General features: G+C 39.3%; 1 protein-coding gene across 1 annotated transcript in view; it reads left to right on the forward strand.

The window, feature by feature from the left end:
* KIAA1328 (KIAA1328 ortholog) overlaps positions 1-25,455 on the forward strand; it is a 172,651-nt gene that overhangs the window by 60,005 nt on the left and 87,191 nt on the right. The window contains exon 6 of the mRNA XM_058827295.1: positions 10,190-10,320. Within this exon, the coding sequence (XP_058683278.1) occupies positions 10,190-10,320 (131 nt within the window). The remainder of the gene's footprint in view (positions 1-10,189; positions 10,321-25,455) is intronic.

Here is a 25,455-nt window from a genome sequence, read left to right on the forward strand (position 1 = left end):
TTAAAGCCAGATTTCACAAGAAAGGACCAACTTCATGAGATCTTTGTCATTTTGAAGTCCTTACCACATTAGAGATGCATACAGCACATGGTGGAAAATGATCTTTCCAGCACTTCATTATGTAATATTTTCCCTTTTCTGGGTTTGAGGACACCTCCCTTAATATTAGTGTGCTGGTATGGAGTATGTTTTGACCTCAACTGTATCTTAGGAAAAGGAGCACTGCGTTTCTCTCATCTGCATCATGCAAACAGATTGTGTTCTAACAAGGTTAGAAAGACTGTCAAAATAGCAATAGTCTTAAAGGAAAAAAAAAAAATCTAGAATGATCTGTGATTTTTACATTTGGTGCTCTTCTAGCTGTAGTGCTGAAGACTGTTCCATAAGAAGGGCAAGATTCCTTGGTTCCCTGGTATTTATTTTTTTTTCTATTTTTGTCTAGCAACATTTACAGATTTTTATCTTTCCTCTTGCACTATTTGCCAATAGTCAGATTAAAATCTGTATGCTGCTGTCTGATGATGTTCTAGTTTAAAAAGGAAATAAGAAAGTTTAAAAACGGAAGCCTGATGCCCACTGTTGGAAGATGCAGAGTTGCAACCACTTCAGGAAGCAGCAAACAAAAACTTTCCCTGGCATTCAGGTTTCCTTTCCAGTAAGGACCCAAACAAGGACTTTCTCATTCTGAAGGTGGTGGGAGCTTGGCTGAAGGAGAGATTGCTTTTCTCCATCAGCATTATTCCTCTTGGAGGGTAAGGAAAAGTAACAAATATATAAAATTGAGAGTGATGATTGATTGTTTCCTGCAAGTAAGCAACAAGAGACACCATTGTGTATTCTCAGGTGATACCCATTCTGATAGTAACCAAGACCAAACCTGATTTGCTTAGTTATAAAATGAGTTGATGTTTTGTGATCTTACATTCTCATTCCCTGCAAAGCAGACACCTTTTTGATTTACTATGCATGTTCTTTAATTGAGATGGAGGTGCTGTAGCTGTGCTCTTGGTAAGTTCAGCTTTTATATTCCATTTCTCTTTCGCCTCTTTATCCCCTTTTCTCCGTGCTCCTGACTCCAAGCTCGCACTTACCCTGTTAAATAACTCCTGTTACTGTGTCTAAATATAAGAGGCTGAGCATCCTTTCTCAGATACCCCAATTCCCACCTTATCTCTTCTCGGGCTTCTGCCAGGAGCTCCATTGTCAAATTAGAGTAAGGAACATGTCTATTTTAATATCGAATGGTACTGAGATGACAAATGGCTTTGTGTAAACGGTAACGCTGGCTACTGTGAAAAATTTCTTGATTCTCACAAAGGCCTGCAACTAAAACAGCAAACATTCCCAGCGAGGGGTGTTTCATGTAAAGCCGTGACCAGCTCTGCGGGCGGGGCAGAGTGTAATTCGAGGAAGAAGAGTAGCAGGAGGACTGCACGGCGGATTTTAACATTTCAAAGCGATGTTTTTCGGGGGGGAAAAGGAACCCCGGGCGTTTGCCCGGGCCGGGCAGCGGCAGTACCCGGAGCGGGCACACGGTGGCGCCGCAGCCCCACTTTTGGCGCGGCTGGGGCCGGTCAGTGCCGCTGCCGGCGCTGCAGATGCACATATGGCACAGTATTATCATTTTATGGTTACAATTATGAGCAATTTGATACAAAATGAAAGCTAAATTATGCAGTGTTCCTTTTATTTGTTTAATTTTGCGCTCTAAATATGTAGAAGGAAAAATAGTGCCGGTTTTGTGTGGATGGTGGTAGGTACAATGCCTCCTTTTGGCTTCGTGTTCTCACACACCACAGGTTGTGATTATTTTCTCTCGTACATGATGAAATGTGTGGAGTTGTTCTCAGGTGCTGGGACTGTTTCGCACAGAAATTGTGTATGTCTGAATCTCCAGGCTCCTTTCTTCCATAAAAAATGCATAGTACATTTACTGGCGGGTAGACAAATATATAAGTAACAAGTTCCTTCACAGTTTCCAGTGGAAGAGGCTGAGTAGTTGTGCCGTTTAAGCAAATGCCAAAGGAAGTCTTTAAATTCTTAAAGTCGCTGTAGTCGTTGGCAGAGCTCCCCTGAAAGGAGCAAGTATGTTCTGAAAAAATTCCTTGCCAGTGAGGAAAATCTCATGGCACTGCAGTTCTTAAGCTAAAAGTAAAAATTTTCAAGGCCCATGCCAGGACCAGTATCTTGTTACAATGATCTGTGGGGTCTGTATTTTGTGTATTCAGGTTCATAGTTTTTCTCTCATCAGATCTCCTGTGTTCATTATTATGAAAATGCATATTTTTTGCCAGTATGTATAGCGACATAGTTTGTCTTTTGTGTGTTACGATTTTCCTTCCTTTTCAGTAAAAAGAAAGTTGTTAGCAGAGCCAGGCTGTAACATAAATCTTTGTTTTATTTTTTTTTTTTCTTTGCTTGTAAGTATTCTTTTGTTTGTATTAATGAAGATAAGGCTGGAGATGTGCTTTCCACTTGGAATAGAAAATGCGAGCTCTGAGATGGTATTTGCATTATTGATCCAGGCACATCTGCTGGCATATGATGGCGTGTGATATTTTTGTCCTTACCCACCTTTGAATGAGAGAACATGGCAGATAAGCTGTCCAGTTTGATTGGCATATCCTGTGGAAAGGATTTCCAATACATAGGATCAAATCCTGTACCCTAAACTGCTTTTGCATTTTGAAAGTATGTTAGAGATTTCTGAGTTCATCTGCTATATTGGGAATTAGTTTTAGGTTTAAAGGCTTTCCTTGCCCTCATCAAATCATATGGGCTATCTTCTTCTTTGGCCAATTTTAGATGCACTATATTTGCATTGTGCATCTCAATATTTTTTCCAGAGTGTTAAAGCAAACTTAGGAATTTCATCATCGGTGTGGAACAGAGCATCTTGGTAGATCATATAAAATTTAGTCTGTCTATAAAAGAAATTACAAATAATAGGATAAAAAAAAGAAATAGGATAAATCATACTGGTGAGTTTAACCAGGGTAGGAAATCTTGTATCCATTATTGCTTTTTTCTTTGGGATCAGTTTTAACAGTGGCTCTACAGGTGCTACAGGTGGAAATGGAAAGATGTTTTTTTTGAAAATGACTCTTCAGCTGTTTAGGAAACTTTGTTTTTTGTTTCTGTTCACACCTGACATCTGTGAGTCCAGACACTTAGATTTGAATTTGAAGTTTTTTGTGTGCTTCCTGAAAGTGCCAAAGGACTGCCCTGGCTTTTTCCCTAACTTTCTTAACTCAGTAGCTTTTCTGTAGCTATAGTAGGTAACCATAACTTAACTAATTTGTATGCACCATATGCAGTCTCGGCTCACTTCAAAGTGTAATCAAGTCATGAACTAATTACAATACCATATTCCCAAAGAATGTAAATTTAATTTCCCTTCAAACAGAATGGGAATGTATTAAGCAATTCCTTTATATGAGAGCTGTGGCATTCAACGACATAATGCTGATGCTTCAAACAGAAGTAAAGTTCTTAACTTTTGTGGACCTTGTGACCTTTTTCCCTATGCATCTTTCCTTTTTATTCTTGTGTCTTCAGTTAATTTACTGACTGGATAACAACATTAAAATATTCAAGTGTAAATTAAAATGTAACTGTTGGGCTTCAGATTGGAGATCACTCTGTCTTATTGTATGTGACTTGCTTCTTTATAGTGTTTTCAGAATTGTGCTTCCTAAGGCATTTGGATCAGAAGGAAATTGTGTTTTGAATTGAAGGCTCATAAGGTTCAGACTCTCACCAGATGATTTCTTTAATACATCGAAAAGTGGATGTGCAGAAAGTTCCCTACAGGTTCTTAGCATCACTGTGCCGGGGAGTCCACATAAACTCAGTTATATAAGAACGAGCAAAGTGAAGTTGTTCATAAAACATTTTATTACCTTCAGTCTTTGCAGCAACTTCAGAGTTTAGATAATAAACCTTCATAGAAGTTACTAGTCTCTACCCTTTCACAGAACAAAGATTCACATAGAGTCAAACCACTTATTTATCTTAATTTTAAAGGCAGAAGAAACATGCTAGGGTTGACTTTGATCCGTGCCTGGACAGTCTGATTTCTAAAATGCAGTCCTGTTGCTCTTCTGAGATGACTTTGTCAAAGCATAAGATTGTATGTATTAAACACGAGTAGTATTTTAAAATTAAATGTGGGTCAGCTTCCAATGAAGTATGTAATTGTTAAATGCTAAAGGAAAGAGCTTAGAATATCTTAGTTTATATTTTAAAGTGCTCCTTTTAGATGTTAATTCATTAATACCAGCAGTTTATTTTTATTCATATGACTTTTCATATGTAAGTAGTTGAAGCTGCATTATTTTAATCCTTTCTTTAGTTAGGAAGAAAAAAGCCTGCAGGTGGAAATCAGAATGACATACATATTGCTTCTTTCCCAAAAGGCACGGTATCTCTCTCCTATTGATATGCAAAATATTAAGGCAGAAAATAAACCCCATTGCTTTATGTGTCAAAATACTGTGAAAAATATATGCTTGGGTGATGCATGAAAAAAAGGTGTGGGTCCACTTCAAACTGAACACACTTGTGGTGGAATTTACCATCAGTCTTTGGGGCTCTGCAGACTCTAAATTTGGTTCCCTTGTACTGTGGATGTTCAGATGTAGCTTGATCCTTAATTGTGGCTATAGGGATAGCTCTGTTTGGAGACCCAGCTACATGGATCTTAGCCTTTGCCTGAGTTTGGTGAAATGCTTTCTTACTCTTGCAGCATTCTTTAAAGTAATTTTTGTGCTACCAACTGTAATGTTGGGTTGTAATGTGAAATGTTGTAGTAGTACATGTTGCCACAGTTATGGGAGCAGTGGTGTGTCTGTTAAGCAGCTGTGAGCTTGCTGTGGCATTCTTCAAGTGCCAGGCACAGGAAGTGGTGTAGTGTTGCTGTTGCTGCCAGAAAAATCCCAACCCCCAAACCAACCCTACAAAAACATCAAGGCAAGGTAAGTTAGATCAGGCATGTGGTGCTTGATGATGTGCTGCTGGGACTGTGCATGGCTCCTTGAATGAGTCTGGCACACACACCTGCTTGGAGAGCATGCAGACAAGCTCAGTCTGCCTTCAATTGATCTGAGTGGGTTTTTCTTGGGAGACTGAAGACCTCTCAGAGCTTAGTGTAGCTTCACCCACTGTCAGTGGCATTTCCTCGGCATCTCCTTGCTCGTCCAGATTTTCTCACAGCATTTGTCTTCAAGGGACTACCTGAGGGAGTGGAAAGAGTTGAGTCTGCTGAAACTGCCAACATGATGATAACAAGTCAGGTTTCCAGATGCATGTCCTTAAGTAGGCATTTAAAAAGAGCAGTGCTTTGTGGCTACTGGGTCGTGATTGCACATGTCAAAAAACTTATTTTATCACATCACAGAAAGTTTCTTGTATCTCTACCACAGAGTTCAAGCTAATGCTGTCTGATTTGAATTCCAGTCCAATTTGTGTGTGTTTGACTTTTTCTTTCCTTTGATTGCTTTATTCATCTTTGCATATCTCTGTAATAGCTCTGAGTCTCCAGAGAGTCTTCCATTGGATATGGGGGCTGATGGGACTGCAGCATCTGGTGACTGAAGATGGAGATTCAGCTCCTGTGTTCTATTCTGGCCATGGATCAGAGAATGCAGCCCTGAGTGAAAGGACAGTCCAAGCTGAAGCTGCAGTCAGGGACTACAGGAATGAGTCATCACTGGGCATCTTGTTTGATGCTTGGGAGGTCTGTTAGGGCTTTTCTGCATGGACGAATGCAGGCAAACTCAGACGCTGAGCTAACCAGTTGCAAGATCAATCTGGTCTGTTAGTGCTTTGCCTGGACTGTGCTAGTTTATCCTGCAGCTGCAAGACACATGTCCTGGAGCTGGCTTGAGGAGTGTGGGGCTGCTGGGCTGCACCTGTGTGCTCGGACATTCCTGAAGACTCCCCAGGACATAGTTTTCATGTCTGTAAAAAGGGAACAATAGAGGTGCTGGCTGCCCCAAAAATGCTCTTGGCAAACCAGTGAGGAAAGTGTCACTAGGTGGTGAGTTCTCACAAAGAATCTGAAAATACAGAAGGACCTTTGTTATTAGATTGGTTGCAAAGAGTCTGGTTAGCTGTGTTCTCTTCCCTTGCTAGTAGCTTCTAGAAAAGTTTTTTCCAGCCTCAGTTTGCTGTGATTGGAAGCTGCTTTAAATTTATTTTTTTCTTTTAATAAAGTGAGATAAAACTAAACATTTCTTCTGAAATGATAAAGGCCCCAAAGAAATCTTCTTTCTAGGGAGAAGATTCTTTGTCTTCTGGTTTGGTTGTCTTTTACCCTCTTACAAAAAAAGGTATAAGAAAAGCAGAATTTGGGTAGGTAGTCCTCATGGAGGAACCTGATGTTGGCTTCATTTGGAAACCTGGACCTGAAGAGACTAGTTGTTGTTTGAATTGCTGCAGCATGAACATTGATGGCTTACACAAGCATGTGAAGGCTGATGTGTAGTATTCTAGAGCTTTTTAGGTAGAAGCTGGACGCTCAAAACTAAAACATTTAAGATTTTAAGCTGGGTTTCACTTTTACTCATAATGATGGTGGAAGCAGTGGACTGGGAGCAGTGAAGGAATTCAGTGGGTGTGCTGGAGACTAGACCTTCTCCCAGTTTCTGGGGAAACAGGAGCTGTAGTTTTTTTTCCTACTTCAGCCTGTGGGAGGCCGACAGTATTTCCAGCAAGAAGTAAGCTGTGAGTAGTTGAGGTAGCCAGGGAGCAGACTTAAAGGCCTGAGGATTAAGAGTGGAACTGAAGGAAGGGGTTGAGACTTTGCAAGGTGGATAAAAACACGCCCAGACAGGTGACTGTTGCTGAAAGGGGTGTCCTCTGCTTGCAGCTCCATTCCCTCTGCTTGCCTTGTGCCAGATCTTATGCCTGGCTGTCCTTTTTCCTCGCTGGAACAGATTGCTCAGGTCCAGAGTGAGGGATCTGAGGGGCAGCAGAGCTGGTGTGGATGGAACGAGTGAGTGGGAGAGAGTATCTCTGGAAGCAATTGAACATTAGGTTGGCTGTGCCTTCTTGTGAAGCTTCATCCAAAGGAAAAGCTCTTTGTTTCCTGCCGGGCTCCCTGGACATCCATTCCTGGCTTCTGTAAGCATGTCACTACTGTGTACTGGCAGCCCCTCCTCTCAAAGCCAACTATCTCCACTGAGGTTATTATCTCTTAAGAGCCATAAATGAGCTCTTAATTCTTTGACTTACATTCAGTGAAAAAATTAACTAATTTAGTCTATAAAATATGTAGTACTTGCAGTATGTCACGTAAATGTGGCTGTTGAAATCCTAACCTTTGCATTTCTAATTTTATTTTTTTGTTTTCCCCCCACCACATACAACCTTGACACTTTACTAATAAACTGAGTAAAAAGTATTGCTCTAATACATTCAAATGCATGTTTCTTGGACATAAAACTACCTTTCAGTGAAATGCCAAGTACCACTTCTCCCAGGTAACTAACATCTTGCAAATCCAATATTTGTGCTCCTGAACACATGAAGAATTACAAAATGTGTCAATTTAGGTACGTTGCTTTTTTTGGAATACAAATCTGTAGGACTTCTCCAATACTGTTTTTTCAACCTTACAATTTTTTTTCTTTTTTTAAGCAGATTATGAAAATATTTCTAATGTGCACGTCTGTCCAAAGACTGTATTGCCTTAGTAGATGCACGATCTTCTTATATCTGAATGACTTAAATATTTTTGTGGCAGTGTTGTGTATTGCCTGGCTAATTTGTTGGAGAAAAAAAGGAGATCATCTTGCTGCTTTTAGCAAAAAATTCATAGAATGAGACAGTAAGATCTAATATTAAGGCTTTTTTTTTTTTTTTCTTAAGAAGATATTCTGCAGTAAATTTTTGAGAATTGCCATACTTACAGCTATTCTGCATATGTCTCAAACGAACTCTTTTTTCATGTTTGAAGCTTCATGTTTACTTAGTAAGCAAAGCAGGGCTTTAAACTCTTGGACTGGTGGTGGCTGTAACAATACTTTGCTTAATGTAGAGTGATTGTGTGAATGAACAAGGTTTTAATCTTCTAATACAGCGAGTTTTACTGTGGCTGACCAAATCTCACAATAATTTCAGGGACATCTCAGCCACCATTCAAGCTCATGTGAGCTATTGACCTTCCCACTCATCATCACAGAACTGGCCTTTCGACAATCAGGATTTGCTTGCATACTTTGCTAATGTTAATTTTGCTTGTCCTGCTTTAAACTGTATTTTAAATAAATTTGGCAGCCACGTACAGGAGGTGGTGGCGGCATCATGTGTACTGTGAGGGCTCTGCAGTCTGTAAAACACAAATGGGGCATATTTTAAATGGTGTCTGAGAGTGTGGGCAGTCTTGCCTGGCTTTCCAATAGGACTGATACTAACACTGTGGCAAGAGTGAGGATGGCAGCCTGGCCATCACTCGTGTGCCCCAAGGCTGTTTTAGGCTGCTTGTTTCTCGTGCCATCAATGTGCTAGCTGGAGGGAGGAGAGGGCAAAATCTGTTTTGTGGGGAAGGGGTTGCTGGAAGCAAAGTGAATTAAGAGGACTGTAAAAAATTGATAAAGATAGATAGGACTGTCTGTTTTTATATTCTGCCACATAACATGGGTTTAAATGAATTTCCCTATAATTTGTCTTCAAATACCGACATTTAACTCTTAGGCTGTATAAATGAACTGGCTTTTGCTAGAGTAAAATTCATGCCCTGCGTCCAGGCTAATATGTTCACCTACTATAAACATTACTGCCTATGGTTACAACTGGAATAAAAAATTCCTTTTATATACATCATAGCTGGCAGAGACTCCTGAGACCACCACAAATCACTTCAGCCTTTTGGTGCTCTCTGACGAAATGAACTGAAATGTTAAACAGCTCCGGCTTCAGGCAGGCTGGCTCTGGAAAGCAATTAGCTTGTTAAGACCATTGTTTGTACCCTCCCATATTTCCAGGTGCTGAGCAAAGGTGTTATGAGAACTCTCCTGATTGATTTCAGCATTGGGGTTTATTAACCTTCCATTCCTTCCTAAAATGTTTTGCTTATTCTCTCGGTAGCCTTTTATTTAAAGGAAAGGAAACCAACCAAACAACAACAAAAATGAAGCCCTGGTGAGGCCACCCCTCCTGCAAAGGAATAAGAAGAAAGGGGGTGGGGGGAAGGGAAGGCAACAAAACCCAACCGAAAAAAAACCCCTTAGGGTCATAACAGGGAATAACAAAGCAGTGAGTTATTTATGCAGCCATGATTGGCAAAAGTGATTGCAACATGAATTTGCCCAGAAGCAATGATTAGATCATAAAAATGTTAAGGAAATCTGTAACTCAACACCGTTTTAAAGATTGAAGAAGTTTTTGTTCCCTACCTTAATTGCACTGACTTGTTATTAAAGTATTTATTCAGAGTAATCTCTTTGGACAGCGAGCCCTTATCCCATCTGCATGCATAATTAAAACTGAGGGGGGAGAGAGGGGAGCATAAATGGTTTACCATGCTACATGAGCAAGGGAGGGAATTACACAATGACAGGTGAAGAGCAGATTTATTTCCTGTTGGAATTTCAATGCTGCAAGCAAGGCAGGACACTGTTGCTAATATACTTGCAAACACCACAGTTGCTTGCTTCTCCAGATTACTGTCCAAAAATTATTGCTGGTCTGTAAAAGGCCTGTAGCACTGCATCTGTGGCTGTGGGGTTTTGAGCCATTGGCACTCAAGCAAAGAGATTGGATTTGGGTATGTGGGCTTGTGAATCGATGTCTGTGCTTAAAAATGGACTATTTACTTACTTGGCTGGCTATTTATTTATTTATAAATAAACACTGGTAATGGCTGGCTTTGCTGAATACAAATAAGAGGGTTGCAGTTGTTCCAGCTGAAACAATGTCATCACCTGCCTCCTGCTGCTGTCCCTTTTCTGATGATAAAAGAATTTGGTGCAATTCTTCTTCTTCCACTCTGAGTAGGAAGAAGGTTGTACTTGAACATTCATCTTTAGGCAGATTTATCATCATTAGATGCTACTCAAACACACGGTATCTGTTTTTAAATTGAACTGTTATGGATCTAAATCAGATTTACACAGAATAAGTTGGTATATATTTGGCTATAACTGTTCACTAAAGAGTGTTTTTCCCTTGACTTCTGATGTCTCACCGCTGCAGCAGCAGTACAGAGAATGCCAAGAACTTTTGAGCCTCTATCAGAAGTACCTGGCTGAGCAGCAAGAAAAACTATCACACTCCCTCTCTGAACTCAGTTCTGCCAAGGAAAAGGAGCAGCAGAAGGTAAGCTCTTTTTTGCCATCTCTTTTTTTTTTTTTTTTTTTTTTAGTGACCTAGTCAAAACATCTTTTAGAGTCTGAGAGTGTATTATCTTACATCATAAAGTGTTGAATACTGTTTTGTGATTGGTTTTCCATGAGTCCTTGCCTTAATATGTAGATGGTAGGAAAACAAAGAAAAATGCCCCAACAAGTTTTGGGTCAATAGAATGGGTCAAATTAATTGACCATGTTGTAAAGGAGTAGGAATCATGGGAACACACACCTTTACAAAGGAAAAAGTTAGGATGCTGTTCTGCTTTCTGTTCTGTTATTTAAACAGGAAAATAATTGCAGTCACTGTAGATATAGCCTTTCACATTTTCAGTGTGGCTTTTGATGATTGAAAAGGGCATTACAGATGATGTATTTGGTCAATAAGGGCTTTCTCAAGTCTGTAAAGCAGCTCATCTGATTTGAGCTATTTATAGAAGACCTATAGTTCTATATGCAGTAAAACCAGAAAATGTTGACTGGGGATACATGTTAAATTAAGTGGTAAAATGTTTCTCTGATGTAAGTGCCCAAAGCCTTGAGAATGTGGTTGCTTGAGATTTTCTTCTGGTAGCTAGGCGATTGGTTTTCATCCCTGCTGATGGCAAATTATACCCTGGAGGAGAAGACTGCCTATGCAAGTGCTCTACCCCATGTTATTGCTTTTTGTTCTCTGGTAGCAGCTTCCATCTACAGATCTCCAGAATCCATCCTACCTAACACCTTTTTGTAGAGGTTATGCCCTTGATCCCCTCTTCTGCTGGAGCAGTCTTAAAGGCTTATTTATAAAAGGTCTAGAAGTAAAGTCATCAGCACAGAGTATCCAAAAGAAGGCCTGATTCTGGCATCTCAGTGCTTCCCTGCTGTGAGAATTATACAGTTAGATCCTGCTTCTCAGGAGACTGTGCAGGAAGGAGTCTTAATTCTCTCAGGAAGCAGGTAGCAATACTCTGTGACTTCATTGGCATCAGGAATGCCTTTTTTTTTTTTTTTTTTTTTTTTTTTTGTCTTGATGATATGTTTTTTTAGCTCTATTTTAGCTTTTTTTTTTTGGTCCAACATTGTTGGACATTAAGCTGTTTGTCAGGCTTTTAACCTTTTATAAACATTTCATTTCCATTATTTTCTGTTTATATCTGCCATCCATTTTTGTGATGGCATTGAATTCAAAACAATAATGTCCTTCCAGAATGAATGATGTCTGTGTTGGTGCTTGTATGGCATGCAGCTTGCTGGGGATCTCCATGGAAAATAATCCAGAGGAGTCCATGAAGTCCAAAAGTACTGTGGTAGCTGTATTTTGGTGATGCCAATCCTTCTTTCAGGTTTTGCCCTGAATGTTTCATTTCTAGCCTTTCAACTTTAAGTACATTTATCCTATATTGTGTTAGCCCTTAGTACTGAGGGATCCAGTGTCATCACATCTACAGGACAAAGGCATGGAAGCAGATAATAGGAAACCTTTAGTCCACTGACTATCAAATTAGTTCAACAATCCACATTCATCTCCTCTTGTCCTTCTGTCTTCCTAATCACTCTGTCAGTGTATACACAGAGACTTCATTAATATTGTTTTCTAGTTTCATGTTCAAAGTTCTATTTAGCTTGTCTTTGATTCTGTTATTTCTTCTCGCTGTACTTACAGGTACTTTTGTCCGCAAATGCAAATTCAGATATTATATTGGAGTTTGTCTTGACATTTTATTTATGGTTACATACTTTACAGGTCCAGCCTAGCAGGTTTGAAATTAGCCTAGTCCTCTTGTTGAGTGCAAAGCATTGTAGGCATAGATAAAAACCTGTTAGAACATGCTTCAACTGGTTTTTCTGATAGCGTGCAAAATGTCTCTGATGTTTCTAGCCTTCCTCTTCAATTTTCTTGTTCTTTGCTTTTGGCTTTATAAATTATTACCGTTTTTCACCCAAACTAGCACTTTGTGCTGTGTTTCTCCTCACAGTCCAGAAACTGTGGAGAGGTGAGCAGGACTGGCCCACTGTCTGTTCTTTCTCTCAGGCACTCCTTTATGGGATAGCTTTGGAAACCCAAGAAGGATCACTGGGCTGCTTTTTGATGGGACGTGTTATTTTCACACATCTTTTAATACCTGAACTGTGACCCCTTTGTGTCCTGATGGATCTCTCTTTGTTCTATTTGAGTGTTGTCTTAGCACAGTAGTTCAGTCCAGCATTGTTTTGTCTGCCTGATGGGATCTGTGGAAGGGGAACACAGCAGCGAGGGATTTTTGAGGAAAGAATTGGAAGAGGACAGACCCAGAACCTCCTGCTCCAAGTACTGCCCATGCCAGTTCCTTCTGCCCCACTGAGGCTCTTGTGCTCTCCCTTTCTGTTGTAAGATGGACTTGGACAAGAGCAATCTTATTTAAATGTTAGGATAATGAACGTCTTTGTGAGTTTTGTTTGAATCCAGATCCATTTGAAATCTCTTTCTTTTTGCCTGATTTTGTCTGGGTTAAGGAAATCTTGGCTATGTCTGGGTTTAAAGCAAGATAACTAGCTTGCTACATGGTTTTCTCTTTGTAGAACTGTCCAGGAGACATAATCAGCGTTTCCTGTTTCAGGACACTGCTGATTTTACCGGGTCTCTGTGTTTCGATGTATGATGTTGTTCCGCTTTTCCTTGTCTTTTGCAGAAGCATTGGACTGCACAGCTGCACTGCACAATAAAGCACTTCTTTGTTCTGCCTGTTTGGAGCTGTTCTTTCTTGTTTCTGTTCCTTTACCCCCTTTTTTCTTACATGTTAGCTTGGAGTAATTTCTAGTGCTACAAGTGTATCTTAATGCCTCCTGCTTCTGCTTTTCACCTGGCTGTCTCCATAATTCTTACCTTACCATAATTCGGATCATGAGCTGTCACTTTCCCGTGGGCTTAGATAGGTACTTGGAATCATCTCCTTTCGTTGTTTAAATCCCGGGTTTTCAGTCAGAATAAGACAATTAACAGGTCAAGAGAGCAGCAGCCTTACCAAACATCGATGGCAGTTTTGTAAAAAGAGGTGGAGTTCTATAGGATATAAACGACTGCAGTAGCTGTGTGCATGTGTCTGAAATGCAGCCCTGGTTTGCAGCTGTACTGAACTAATGCAGATGCTTTGGTGTTAACTTTTATTTTTGTCTGTTTTAGTATCGCCTAATGATAGCAGTAACTCTGAAACCATGTTTTCCTCTTAGTTAATATTGCTTCTTTATAATGAAAGTCAGCCCTCAGAATGTAAAGAAACATCCTGGTAGTAGTGAAATAAAATTGCTGGGAAGATGGTGGTAAGATGATTTAAGTCAGAACTCTCTTGGAGTCAATAATCAGTAACTGGAACATGGAACTTCCTTTTTTTGTGAGATAAAGTTAATTCCATTTGAAAAGATACTTAAGGTGACATGAATTGAATTATTCAAAGTGGCCTTCTCAGCATTAACTCTAGGTTAATATCTCATGATGCCTCTGGTTTCATTATAGGAGTTTTAAGTACATAACTTTTTATAATAAATTCAATACCTAGAAGCCGAACTGAAATTGGTTTACCTTCTACCAACCCATAAAAAGAAGCATTAATTGTAAAGTGAATATTAAAGTGGTCACTAAAGTTGACTCAGATTCAGAGAGATAGCACTTTGGTAAAGGAAGAGCATTACTGAAAAATAGGCTTCTGCCTTGCTGTTAATAGAAAATATCATTCATATTAAAATGTAGTTAAACTTTTCTATCAAAAATGATTTTTGGATATACTCTCTGCAGCACCCAAACGTTCAGTCTTTGCCATTTTTCAGAAGCTTTACACAGACATGTAAAGAAAATTGCCCTTGTTCTAGGTAATCATGTCTGACCTAGTTTATATACTCTGCTTCAGAGCCATCTCAAACAGTGGCAAGAATCCAGTTTGATTTGGCACATACTGGCTGATGAATCTGTAGCTGTTCTGCAGTGCAGGGTAGGACTTGAGGCACAAAAGTTAGACAGGCAACTGAGTTTCTGCAGAACTGGAGTTCTTGAGTTCTATCACCTTAAGGAAAGATAATACCTGTAGTCTTAGCACTGCTTATTAATGTTAATCTTTGAATTTACAAGTACATCTGGCAGCATTTCTTTCTTATTTGTGGAAGATTACCAACACATCTGCTAATTCCCTTGATTCACAAAGATTCTGGTGTGTGTGTGTGTGTGTGTCTGTGTGTGAAACTTCAGTTCTTCCTTGTGTAGAAGAACCATGGGTATGGAGTGGGATTAAAGACAGATAGGAATATCAAGAATTTATTTTCAATGGTGTATCATCACCCCTCTCCCTCTGTGTTCTGATCTCTGCCACCTCTTTTAGGGTTTGCCAGTGGCCCTCATCAAGAATTAGGTACTGTTAATGCTAAGCATCATGCAAGCATCCTGAAAGACATGATCTGATTTTGGGCATATGGTAAATTCCTAATAAAATTGACTTTTGGGAAGGTATTTTCTTTTTTTCTTTCTTCTTTTAGCGTTTTTTAATAATGTTGCTATCTCTTCTGAATCACTTCTTAAAAATTTCTGAATGCACTTGTACCACTTCACAGTAAAGTCCAAAAAGGCCTTTGTCTGCAAAAACTAGCAAGCCTTGGTTTCTTTTGATTTTGGCAACTAAGATTCTTGTCCTTTCTTTTTTTTTTTATTTTTATTTTTATTTTTTTTTACCGTAATAAGGATGTTTGCATACTAAAGCTTCAAACATTACTTATTTAATTTATTAATTTTTTCCTTTGAAAAAGATATGGAAACATGTCATTATTCAGAAGCCTTTCCTTTGTAAGTGTCCCCAAACTTCCCTGGATCCATTTTTTTTCAGCACAGGTCACCTTTGAGCACATTCTTAGCTTGCTTAAAGAAAAAAAAAAAATCCACGTATGTGAATGGTTTTGAATGCTACAAGGTAAACCTTCATTTTAGAATTGACTTTGTCTGTTTACCCAGCTGTATGGGAACAATGGATGAGCCCATCTGAAAGATACTTGAAAACTGGTATAATAAATAAAGAACTAATTTGACTAGGGACTCAAGGGTATTGGAATAATTTTGCAAGACCAGACAGAGACAGTTTTAGCATGAGTAACTGTCAGGAATAGCCTTGCTTTACCTATGTTACTTTCTGCAAATCCTCTGATCTCTCTCTGTGCTCCTCTTATCTGTAAAAATGAGATAATGTTTTTATCCTCGTTCTCTCTGTTTTTTTTACTGAGAATGTCAGGTTTTGGGTGCTTTTTCATGGGTGTTCAAAGTGATTAGCAGTGATATTTCAAACATAGACTACCCCGTAATAGCATGAAGAAAAATAGTGTTTTTTTCCTTTTACCTCTAAGATACTAGGTCATAGTTAATTTATCTGTCATTTCTAAAAACTGTTAACACCGAACAGGAATGCAGATGAATATGAAATACTTATACAAAAAGGAAATATCAGCATTGCAATACCTGTGCATTGGTAGCATTCACAACAGAATTCCACCCACACTCAATTCCCTGGAATGTGTGGCACAGTAGAACTGTTTGGCTTGCTCAGACTGTTTTTGTCTTGATGTGAATGACACTGTATTCCTGGTGATACGCACTTCACTCTCAACTCACTCAGTTCACCTCTTAACTGAGATCTGTGCCAGTTCACCATATCTTTATTCTACAATCTTTAATCAGCCTTGTCTCTAGTCTCTTTTAAGATATTTTCATTTTAATTTTGTTTTCTTTGACTATGTCTCTTTCAGTTTCATCTATTTAGCTTTAAAAACCATCCCTCCTATGGAAGTCTTTTCCTTGGGTGAAGTAATCTCTGGTGTATATTTTTCTGTTGAGTGATAAATCTGGAAAGAAGGCAGAAGGCCTTCCTTTCCGTTCTCTGAGACCAAAACATCCTCTTGGCTTTGTAGGCTTCTGATGATACTCTTACACTTGTGAAACGTCACCTCTGGATTTACATGAGAATTTAAATTTGCAGAAGAACTGCCTGTCCTTGAGAAGCACTTCGCAAATTCTTAGATCTGATATTGCAATCTCTCCAGTCTAACGCTGTAGTGGCTCCTGGGAGAGTGAATTGTGGCCATACTCACCAGCATCCTCTCACTTTGAAGTGAGAGTAAGGCTTTCTTCAGTGGATTCAAGGCTGCATATGAATGCACTTGCTGTCAAAGATTTTGTGTTATGATACAGGCCTTGAGGAAGGAAACTTCTGTTCTGTCCATCACTTTGTGGAGTTACCTGTTTACCTGGCAGTCATTAGGAGTGTAAGCAAACCAGCTGCCTAGCCATATGTCATCACTACTGTTGTATAGTCCATTTGACCTATGCACATGCCCTTTGAGTCAGCACTATTTATCCCTTTTCAAAATCTGAGACTCTTGAAAATCAGTTTCTCATGTACTTACATCCTTGATTTCCCTTTCCTAGACTTGTCTGATTCCTCCAAGTGTGGCATGTCCTTCATGTTATAATAAACATTACATTCCTGAACTTCAGGAAAATCCATGCTGGCAGCTTTCAAAGCCCAACTGAACCAAGAACCTAATGTACTTTGAAGTTTGCCTTGTTTTGGTGCAGTGTGGACTTGCTAAATAGCACAGTTCCCATCCAACTTGAACTTTTCTTTGACTGTTGTGTATTCTCTCTTCACCAACCTTTCAAGAGGGAGATCATCCTGTGAGAACATATTTTGGTAAAAAGTGAAAATGTTTCTGGGCCAATCCAACAACTGGAATCCTATTTCTGAAAATGCAAACAGTTAGAGTTGCTGTTTCTTGCTGTAGAAATGAATAGAGTCTGTAACTCATCTAGGATTTCATAATCTAAATATTCATCACAGTAGATTACAGATAGTGTGATAGAAGTGATTACTATATTGAAAGATAAATTGCTTGCCATCTCTTGCCTGCAAAGCACACATTTTTGTGTGTTGATCAGGTTGTTTAATTAGAAGTGTCTTTATTTAATGAAAGCCAGGTGATTATCAGTTCAGGGCACTAAAGGTTGGTCTTTGTATGGCAGAAAGATTTTTCATGAGAGCTGAGGGTGTAATTTTCTTTCAGCTAAGAAGGTGGGAATTCGTTATCTGTCTGTACCAGGATGATTGCCTGCAGAAATATCTCTTCGAGTTAGTTCTGAATACCCTAAGATTTAGCTTGAGTCTTTCATTTTGAGCTGCAAAAAAGTTTGAACTTAAAGTTTTTCTGATGCACAGTTTGCCATTTGAAGTTTGTAAGGAGTCTCCTTCTAGGATTTTATCCACCATAGGACAAATTTCTTAAGTTCTCGAGACAGCTGGACTCATCTCCTTCTGTAAGCAGAATGTAACTGGTGAGGCGTCATCAGCACAGACCAGGTGTCTACAGCATTTACTGCAAGTCTGCATACACGTTGCATGTGATTTTTGTTTATAGCAGCGTGATTACCTGTCTCTGATCCAGTGAATGCATTAAATATCATTGCATAACAATTTTTGGTTGTCGTCTGTTTATGGCAAATGCCAAAAATGTCTGACATGTCTTTCTGAGTTCCAGTAGCACACATTGCTCTACATTTTGAGGCTTTGTTTGTATAATTTCAGATTTTGGAACATGGGTAGTAACACATCATGTAGGCATTCAGTGCCATCATGTGCCAAAGATGTTCCACTATACCATCAGCAGAAAAAGGGATACATGAGTTTCTCCTGTCTGAGCAAGAAAATGGTCAATCTGAAGCATAAATATTCTAAGCTACCCACACATATGCATGGGCTCTCAGGCTGACTGAGTTACTAAGATTTAGAGTACGGGAAAGCAAATTATGTCCTCTGACCTCTCTTGGAAGTCTGGATTACCTTGAAGTTGGTCTCTGCCTTGAAATAAAGTAATTTCTCATTAAACTTTAATAGAGGCATTTAATTCCATCTTAAATCTTTCCCCATCTGTTCTCCATAAGTGGTAACAATTCTACTGACTGGAGCAAACCAGAAAAACACTCAGGATGTCTTCTGTTTTCTGGTGTGTAGTTTCAAAAACTCCTCTTACTGTCTGGAGCTGAATCATGAACATCAATTACCTTAGTTGTACAATACATCTGATGAGTGTTTCTGCTTTAAAACTTCAGAGGAGTTTTTACAAAGAAGAACTGCTTGGTGGATTAGGCTGGAGCTGGTGTCGGCCTGTGATTTAGTAAAGCTTTTGTCTCTGTCTTCTGCAACATTCTCCTGGAAAAACTGTCAGTTCATAGCTTGGATGGGTGCACTGGTGAATGTTGAAAAAAACCTGGCTGATGTCCCTACCTGGAGTGCTGATGCATGGAATTACACCCAGCTGGGGCCGGTCACTAGTGGTGTGCCCCAGGGCTCTGCTGGGGCCAGCACTGTTACTTTTATTGATCATCTGAATGAGGGAATCAAGAGCTCCTTTAGTCAGTTTGAGAACACCAAGTTGGGTGGAGTGTGGATCTTCTGGAGGTCAGGAGGGCTCTGCAGAGGGATCTGCACAGGCTGGATCCATGGGCTGAGGCCGATTGTGTGAGGTTCAACAAGGCCAAGCGCTGGGTCCTGCCCTTGGGTCACAACAACCCCCTGCAGCTCCAGGCTGGGACAGAGTGGCTGGAAAGCTGCTGAGTGGCAAAGGACCTGGAAGTGCTGTTTTTTGGTGGCTGGACATGAGCTGGAGTGTGCCCAGGTGGCCAAGAAGGCAAATAACACCGGGCTTGTGTCAGCAGTAGTGTGGCCAGCAGGACCAGGGCAGTGCTCATCACCCTGTGCTGGGGGCAGTGGTGAGGCCATACCTTGAATCTTGTGTTCAGCTTTGTTTCCTCACAGCAAGAAGGACCCTGAGATGCTGGAGCATGTCCAGAGAAGGGCAACAAAGCTGGGGAAAGGTCTGAAGCACAAGTCTGGGAGGAGTGGCTGAGGGAGCTGCAGGAACTCAGCCTGGAGAAAGAGAGACTTGGAGGTGACCTTCTCATACTCCGCAGTGACCTGAAAGGAGGGTGTAGCCAGATGGGGGTCAGTCTGTTCTCCCAAGGGACAAGTGAAAGGACAAGAGGAAATCAACTCAAGTTGTGCCAGGACAGATTTCAGTTGGATATGAGAAAAGATTTCTTCACTGAAAGACAGGTCAGTCATGAGAACAGGCTGCCCAGGGAAGTGGTGGAGTCACCATCCCTGCAAGCATTTAGAAGATGTGTAGATGTGGCAGCTGGGGACAGGGTTTAGTGGTGAGCAGTGCTGGATTAATGGTTGGACTTCATGATCTTAGAAGTCTTTTCCAACCTAAATAGTTGTGTGATTCTATGAACCTTGGTCCCTTCTGTGACTAGGTCAAGAACCTACTCTTGCAGGCTGTCACTTTTAAACCTGAGCAGAAAAGCTTTTATCCACAGTCATATTGAGAACATAATTTTAGTCAGGAACCATTTATGTTCATGGTTACAGAAAATGAAACTGAAAATTTTAATGGAGAACTCATCTCATTAAGTGAGAGCACAGGACTGCAAAGGTAGTTGCCTGTGAGCAACTGAAGTCGCTCATCTGGATGTTAAGTGACAGCTGTGGAGACCATTTATTTTTCAGAGATCCATATGCCCCTCATAAGAGCATTCAGTAGTTAATGTGGCTTCTTTTTGAATACCTATCCTTCAGAACTTGTTCAGCTGTGGGACTCCTTGTCATTTGTAGTTTTGGTGTATTTGAGAGTGTCCCTTGTAATGAACGTGCACATTTAGGCATGGGGTTGAAGGAGACAGAATGGTTACTTTTAGATTTAACTTTTGCATTAAGTGTGAGCACACTACCTTGGAGTCTCTGGAGATTTTGAAATTGAGAGGGATAGAGGACCTGGGATACACAGTGGTGTTCTGGTATCAGCATACATGGGGAAAGACTTGCTTCTGACCAGCATTGGCAGTGCAGAAAGCCATCTGTTCTGTGTTCCTGGGTGCAAACATCATGTGAATGAATACGCAAACTGACTTGTAAGTCACGGCTAGAGTCTGAGGCACAGAGTGTGCCCTTGTTTCTGATACCTAGCTCTGACATCCAAGAAAACACTGAATTTCATATAACACCATGAAAACAACGGTTAAAGTTAAATAGAAAAACTTAAACTGTAAGTGTGTAAACTAGAAAGATTTTTAAGTCACTGGGTGAAAAAGTGACGAGTTTAAAGAGCAAAAGACAAAATAGAAGGTTTAGGGTGTTGTCTCTTTTCCTTCTTCATCTTCTTCTTCTAGAAGTTTTTGAGTAATAGTAAGTGATTAGATACAGAATGCTGCAGTGCAGCACACAAGTGATAAGTCATTAGATTGCTAAGAAAAATAATTTACGTGTCTATTGTTAATTAGGTAAAAATAAGTATAAAGAAAAAAACCCTACGTATTTCAGAGCCATTTTGTGCTATTAAACCAACTTAAGCCATGCGATGGTGAGTTGAACTTGTGCAAAAAGTTTGGGGAAGATTGCCAAGTCTTTTAATTATATATATGAATAAACATGAAAAACAAGAAACAAATGAACCTTTTGAGAATCTTTCCTAAAACTGAACTGAAATAAGGGAGACTCCCTGTGAGGGAGTATCCCAGAGAAAACAGGGCCCTGAAAAGAAGCCTAAGTCCCTCAGCAAAAAGTAGTAATAATACAACAGTAACCTCCTTTTTAGCAAAACCATGTTTAGCACCTGTTGAAGACACAAACTTATGGCTGAAACATCAGCACAAGTTCAGCATTCCCACTTGACCTGATATATGTGTAAGCAAGCTTTGAATATAATAATCTGTCTGGTTGTGCAACTATAATATTTCCAATTTTTTCTAAATCTTAGTTTTATATATTTATTTATTTATAACTTGAACATTCTGGTTAAGCAGCTGATGTCAGCCTTTTGAAACATTATCTTATGCCCTTAACAGAGATTCCAAGCTTCAGGTAAAATCAGAAAGCCAGGGGTAGGTCTGGAGGTAATCCTTTCAACTTTCAGAAATGTGAATTCTGATATACATTATAAAGGTATTTAAATATTTAGGCCATTGTTTTTAATTTTTTCCATGGGAATATCATTAAGGGACATGAGCAATTTTGATTAATATTTTTAATTACTTGTGCTGACTATGAGAATTCTACATGCAAGTGTGCAGCTGGACTGCTATTGTCATCTACCCAGGTAGGTGAGGGCTGGCAAGTAGATGAATTGGGATCTAATTCTGTTCTGTTACTGTATCACCATCAAATTATTGATATGCTTTCTGGATTAGTTTAAATAGAAGATGATGCCCAGGTTTGTTAGAGAATGTAAGCTCAGTGTATTTAGAATGCTATTTAAATGCAAAATTGAATTGTAGGTCTAATTGTAAGATTATGTAAAGAGAGCTCAGTTAGCCTGGGACTTCTCCATACATAAGTAAATTCTTACAAAAAGTTAGTCTTTTGCTTGTGCTGGGTTAGGAAAAACAAGTACTCAACATAGGGAAAACTCCTCCCTCCAATGCTCTATGACACAAGGCAGATACACACATTATATGATCCATTTCATGGGCGTGTTTATTCATCAGAAGTAAAAAGAATCACATCATCTGAAATGGAGAGTATGTGCTTCTGTGAGTAAAATACAAGATGACACTGGAGTCCTCTATTATATAGACACACCCTAATGCATTCTTATTATCAGTTTATTTAAGGATTCATTCTGTTATAACATTTTATTGAAAACACTGTGGTTGTAATAGTGTGCTTATTTAGAAACAAGTAAATGTAGAGGACTGTAGATCTGCTTTATAAAAAGTATTTGAAAACTTACAGCTTTTCCCTTTCAGTGCTTTGTCAGTCAGACTGTATAACTTAGTGGACATGTACATATTGGAAAGTTACTCCTGATTCCTTCTTTCTAGTGATGAGTGACATCAATGTCAGTCACTTGTGGGTCCCTGTGTACATGGCAAGAGTGAAAGTGTGAGGAACCTGCAGAAAGTTACTCAGATCCAGCAGATAATTCAGTTTTGATGATCTTCTTTCTGAAGTCCTTGCTATTTTTTTATTAAATATCAAGATATTCCACTTACGTTTTCCTGAACGATTAGATGGCATCGTCACTAAGATGATCAACACTACATGTGGAATGCATAACCCTAAGTAATAAGCAGGAGCATATTTTTTTCTCATCTGGCTTGTTGATTTTCAGGGATATTATTAAGGCTCTTTACACGTTGAACTAATCCCTTCTCTTAAAATTAATAAGTATTTTGGGTATTCCTTTTAATTTGTCTTCAACCTTTTGAACCCCCGTAAGTCTGCATTTCTGTGTGGGAACAAATGCCAGATAACAGGCTGTCAAAGAGACCTTGGCAAAACTAAAATGCGATGTTCATTATTCCCTTTTAACCCTTCTTTTTTCCGTAATAGGAGCAAGTTAAGAGATTGAATTAAGAGATTAAGCTTTCTGTTAAAATAAACATGAAATAGTAAGTTTAAGGACATTGTGAAAACCCTTTGAAATGTCAGAAGCACTGTAAAGTGGAGGGCTGGTCATTTTTGAAATTATCAGAAGCCTAGGAGAAACCTCTTCTTACTTTGGATGTAATCACCAATTTTTTTTCCTGTGTTAGTGAGGAATCTTTCCGTATCATGGTTTGATGGACAGAATGACTTGAGTGAGAGCTAAAGTGGAACTTGCCAGCCATCAGAGTAATGTGTACTATTTCACAGTGGTATGGGGCAGGAAAAAAGTTCATTCTGGGGACATCTGGGAGCAAATAAGGCTCAGTTATTTGGGTGGCAGATGCTGTTTGAAGTAGGAGAGATATCAATGTGTGTTTTAGCAGATGTGAACTGTTGTAAGGCCAGTAAGTTGTAGATACATATGACAGCCCTCTGGGGCAGGAGACCACTGTTCCCTGGGTGCCAGGCATGGAGCTGGGAGCTGCTGCTGCAAGCATAACCATCACCATTGTGGGTCGGGAAAATTTCCTTTCTCTGACAGCTGTATTCAAGTAATGAAGATTTAGACACGTCTAACAGAAAGCTGTTCCTCCCAGAAACTGGTCCTCACAGTTACAGTTTTCACATGTATTTATCTCTTTTCACAAAGGGGCAATTAAACTCCCATAAGTCTGCCAAATTTATTACATTCTGTCTACCTAAATATTTCCTGTCATTTCAGTTGAATGTGGCATTTTCCGGTTCTTTTTATCTTGCAACTGCTTAACTGTCATGCGTTCTTTCTGAGCTGGCTAAATGTCGAGGGTGGAATAAATTATTACTCACATACTGTTATTTGTATAACTGTACTATTTGGACTGGGGACCAATATCCTCTTGTATTAGGTAGGCATCTGAATTTGAATCTGAATGATGGTCACTGTTCCAAAGAAGTCACAATGTTGATGTGTTGAAGCATTTTTTTTTTAAATCAGCTGGATATGAAAGCTGCTTTGAAGATAAATGCAGCATGATTAAATTAAGTATTACTTACTGATATATATTTCTTGCATAAATTTGATTTTCTATTTACATTGCTTCCTGAAAATGCCATTGTTAATAGAGTTCTGACATCTTATTTCCCTTATTGCTGTCTCAGTAGCATTTTATTTCTGATGCTTTAATAACTCAGTATAGACTGAAAGGATAAAACTGAGAGAATTGACTGAACTAATTAGACCCTGATTTGTCTGGCTGTCCAGCGCCTGACAAACGTGTCTTTGACATAAACAGAATAAAACATTTCTGCTATTAGCCACTTACAAATATATATTTTGGCAGAGCTTTGAAACTATTTAATTCTCAGGGCATATTGTGCTGGGTAAGGAACCAATTCAGGATTTTTCTTTTGCCTTTGTGACTCCCCCTTCCTGTCTGTGTTGAAATAGAGTCATATTTAGTAGCTTTACAAAAACTCAAAAACAGCTAATACACTTATCACCCTAACAAACTGAGTATTTCTGAGAAAGTGGAAATGTTCCCGTTTCAATTTCTGGTTAATGACACACTTGAGTATGGGATCCAAAATGTCAGTCTTTGTATTTTCAAACCTGTAGAAACTTGAATAAAGCTTATACATAAGAGCAATCAACTCTGATAGCAGTAGGCTAAATATCAGTTTCTGAAAATAAATTTTATATGAATCTATTCTCCAGACAATTTGACTTTTAAATGTTTAAAAATGTGACATCTTTATAAAAGTGAATATGGATTGAGGCAGGAGCTATAAAAACTTGAAGTTTCCATTCATCACCTACATTTCACTATCACCTGTTAAACAGCACAACTATGTGGCTTTACTACTTTCCTTTGCAATAATTTACTGCCCTTCTGACCTATAAACAGATAACCATTAGCATGACTTGATACTGTTAGAAGTTTGGATACATTCTCAGGTGTAATTCACAGTTTTAAATATTGTATGTGTGAAGGGTTTTATAACCCAGCATTTGGAAGACAGCAGCATTACATTTCCTTGAGCAGTGTTCTGGGAGTAATGATTTGTCACTGCAGCCTTGTTACAGGGCTTCCAGAGCGAGTGCCTTCTCACCTCCTCCTGGATTGCTGTATCCTTATGTAAGGACCATTGAAAAATTCATTAAGCACTTTCCCTTTTGTCATTGCTTTCTTTGAGGGTGACTTCACTGCAATCTGCATGCAGAAAGTTTTTGGTGACCTCAGTTATTGATTTACACTTATAACTTCCTTGCAGTGTGAGGAGGGTGGGGAGGGGCGGAATTTGGGAGTGAATGTAAGTGGCTCCTTGTCCTGCATCTGCTACTGATTCACTCTGTGACCTTTGGATAATTACTTCAGCTTTCTGTGCCTAAGCTCACTATTTGTACAGTGAGGTCAACAGTGCTTCCCACCAGCAATTGTAAAGCTTTTCAAGTTCTGTGCTTGAAAACCACAAGAACAAAGCACTGTCATGATTCATAATGGCATTACTGCTTTGTACCAAAGTCCTCTATTGAAATAAGAACAGTTGAGCTGGGATAAGAGTGATGAATCAAGTTTGTTGTCCCTTTTCCATTTTTGAGATATAAAATAGCCATAAGGAGTGTTTATGCAAAATGGCAAACCACTAAATGCCAGCAGGGTTGTGTTAGGCTCCTCAGATTGCTGCTTCTGAGCCCTGCTCCTCAATTTGGTCCTAAGCAA

This window comes from Poecile atricapillus, chromosome Z (genome assembly GCF_030490865.1).
Source record: "Poecile atricapillus isolate bPoeAtr1 chromosome Z, bPoeAtr1.hap1, whole genome shotgun sequence".
NCBI classification, from domain to species: Eukaryota; Metazoa; Chordata; class Aves; order Passeriformes; family Paridae; genus Poecile; species Poecile atricapillus.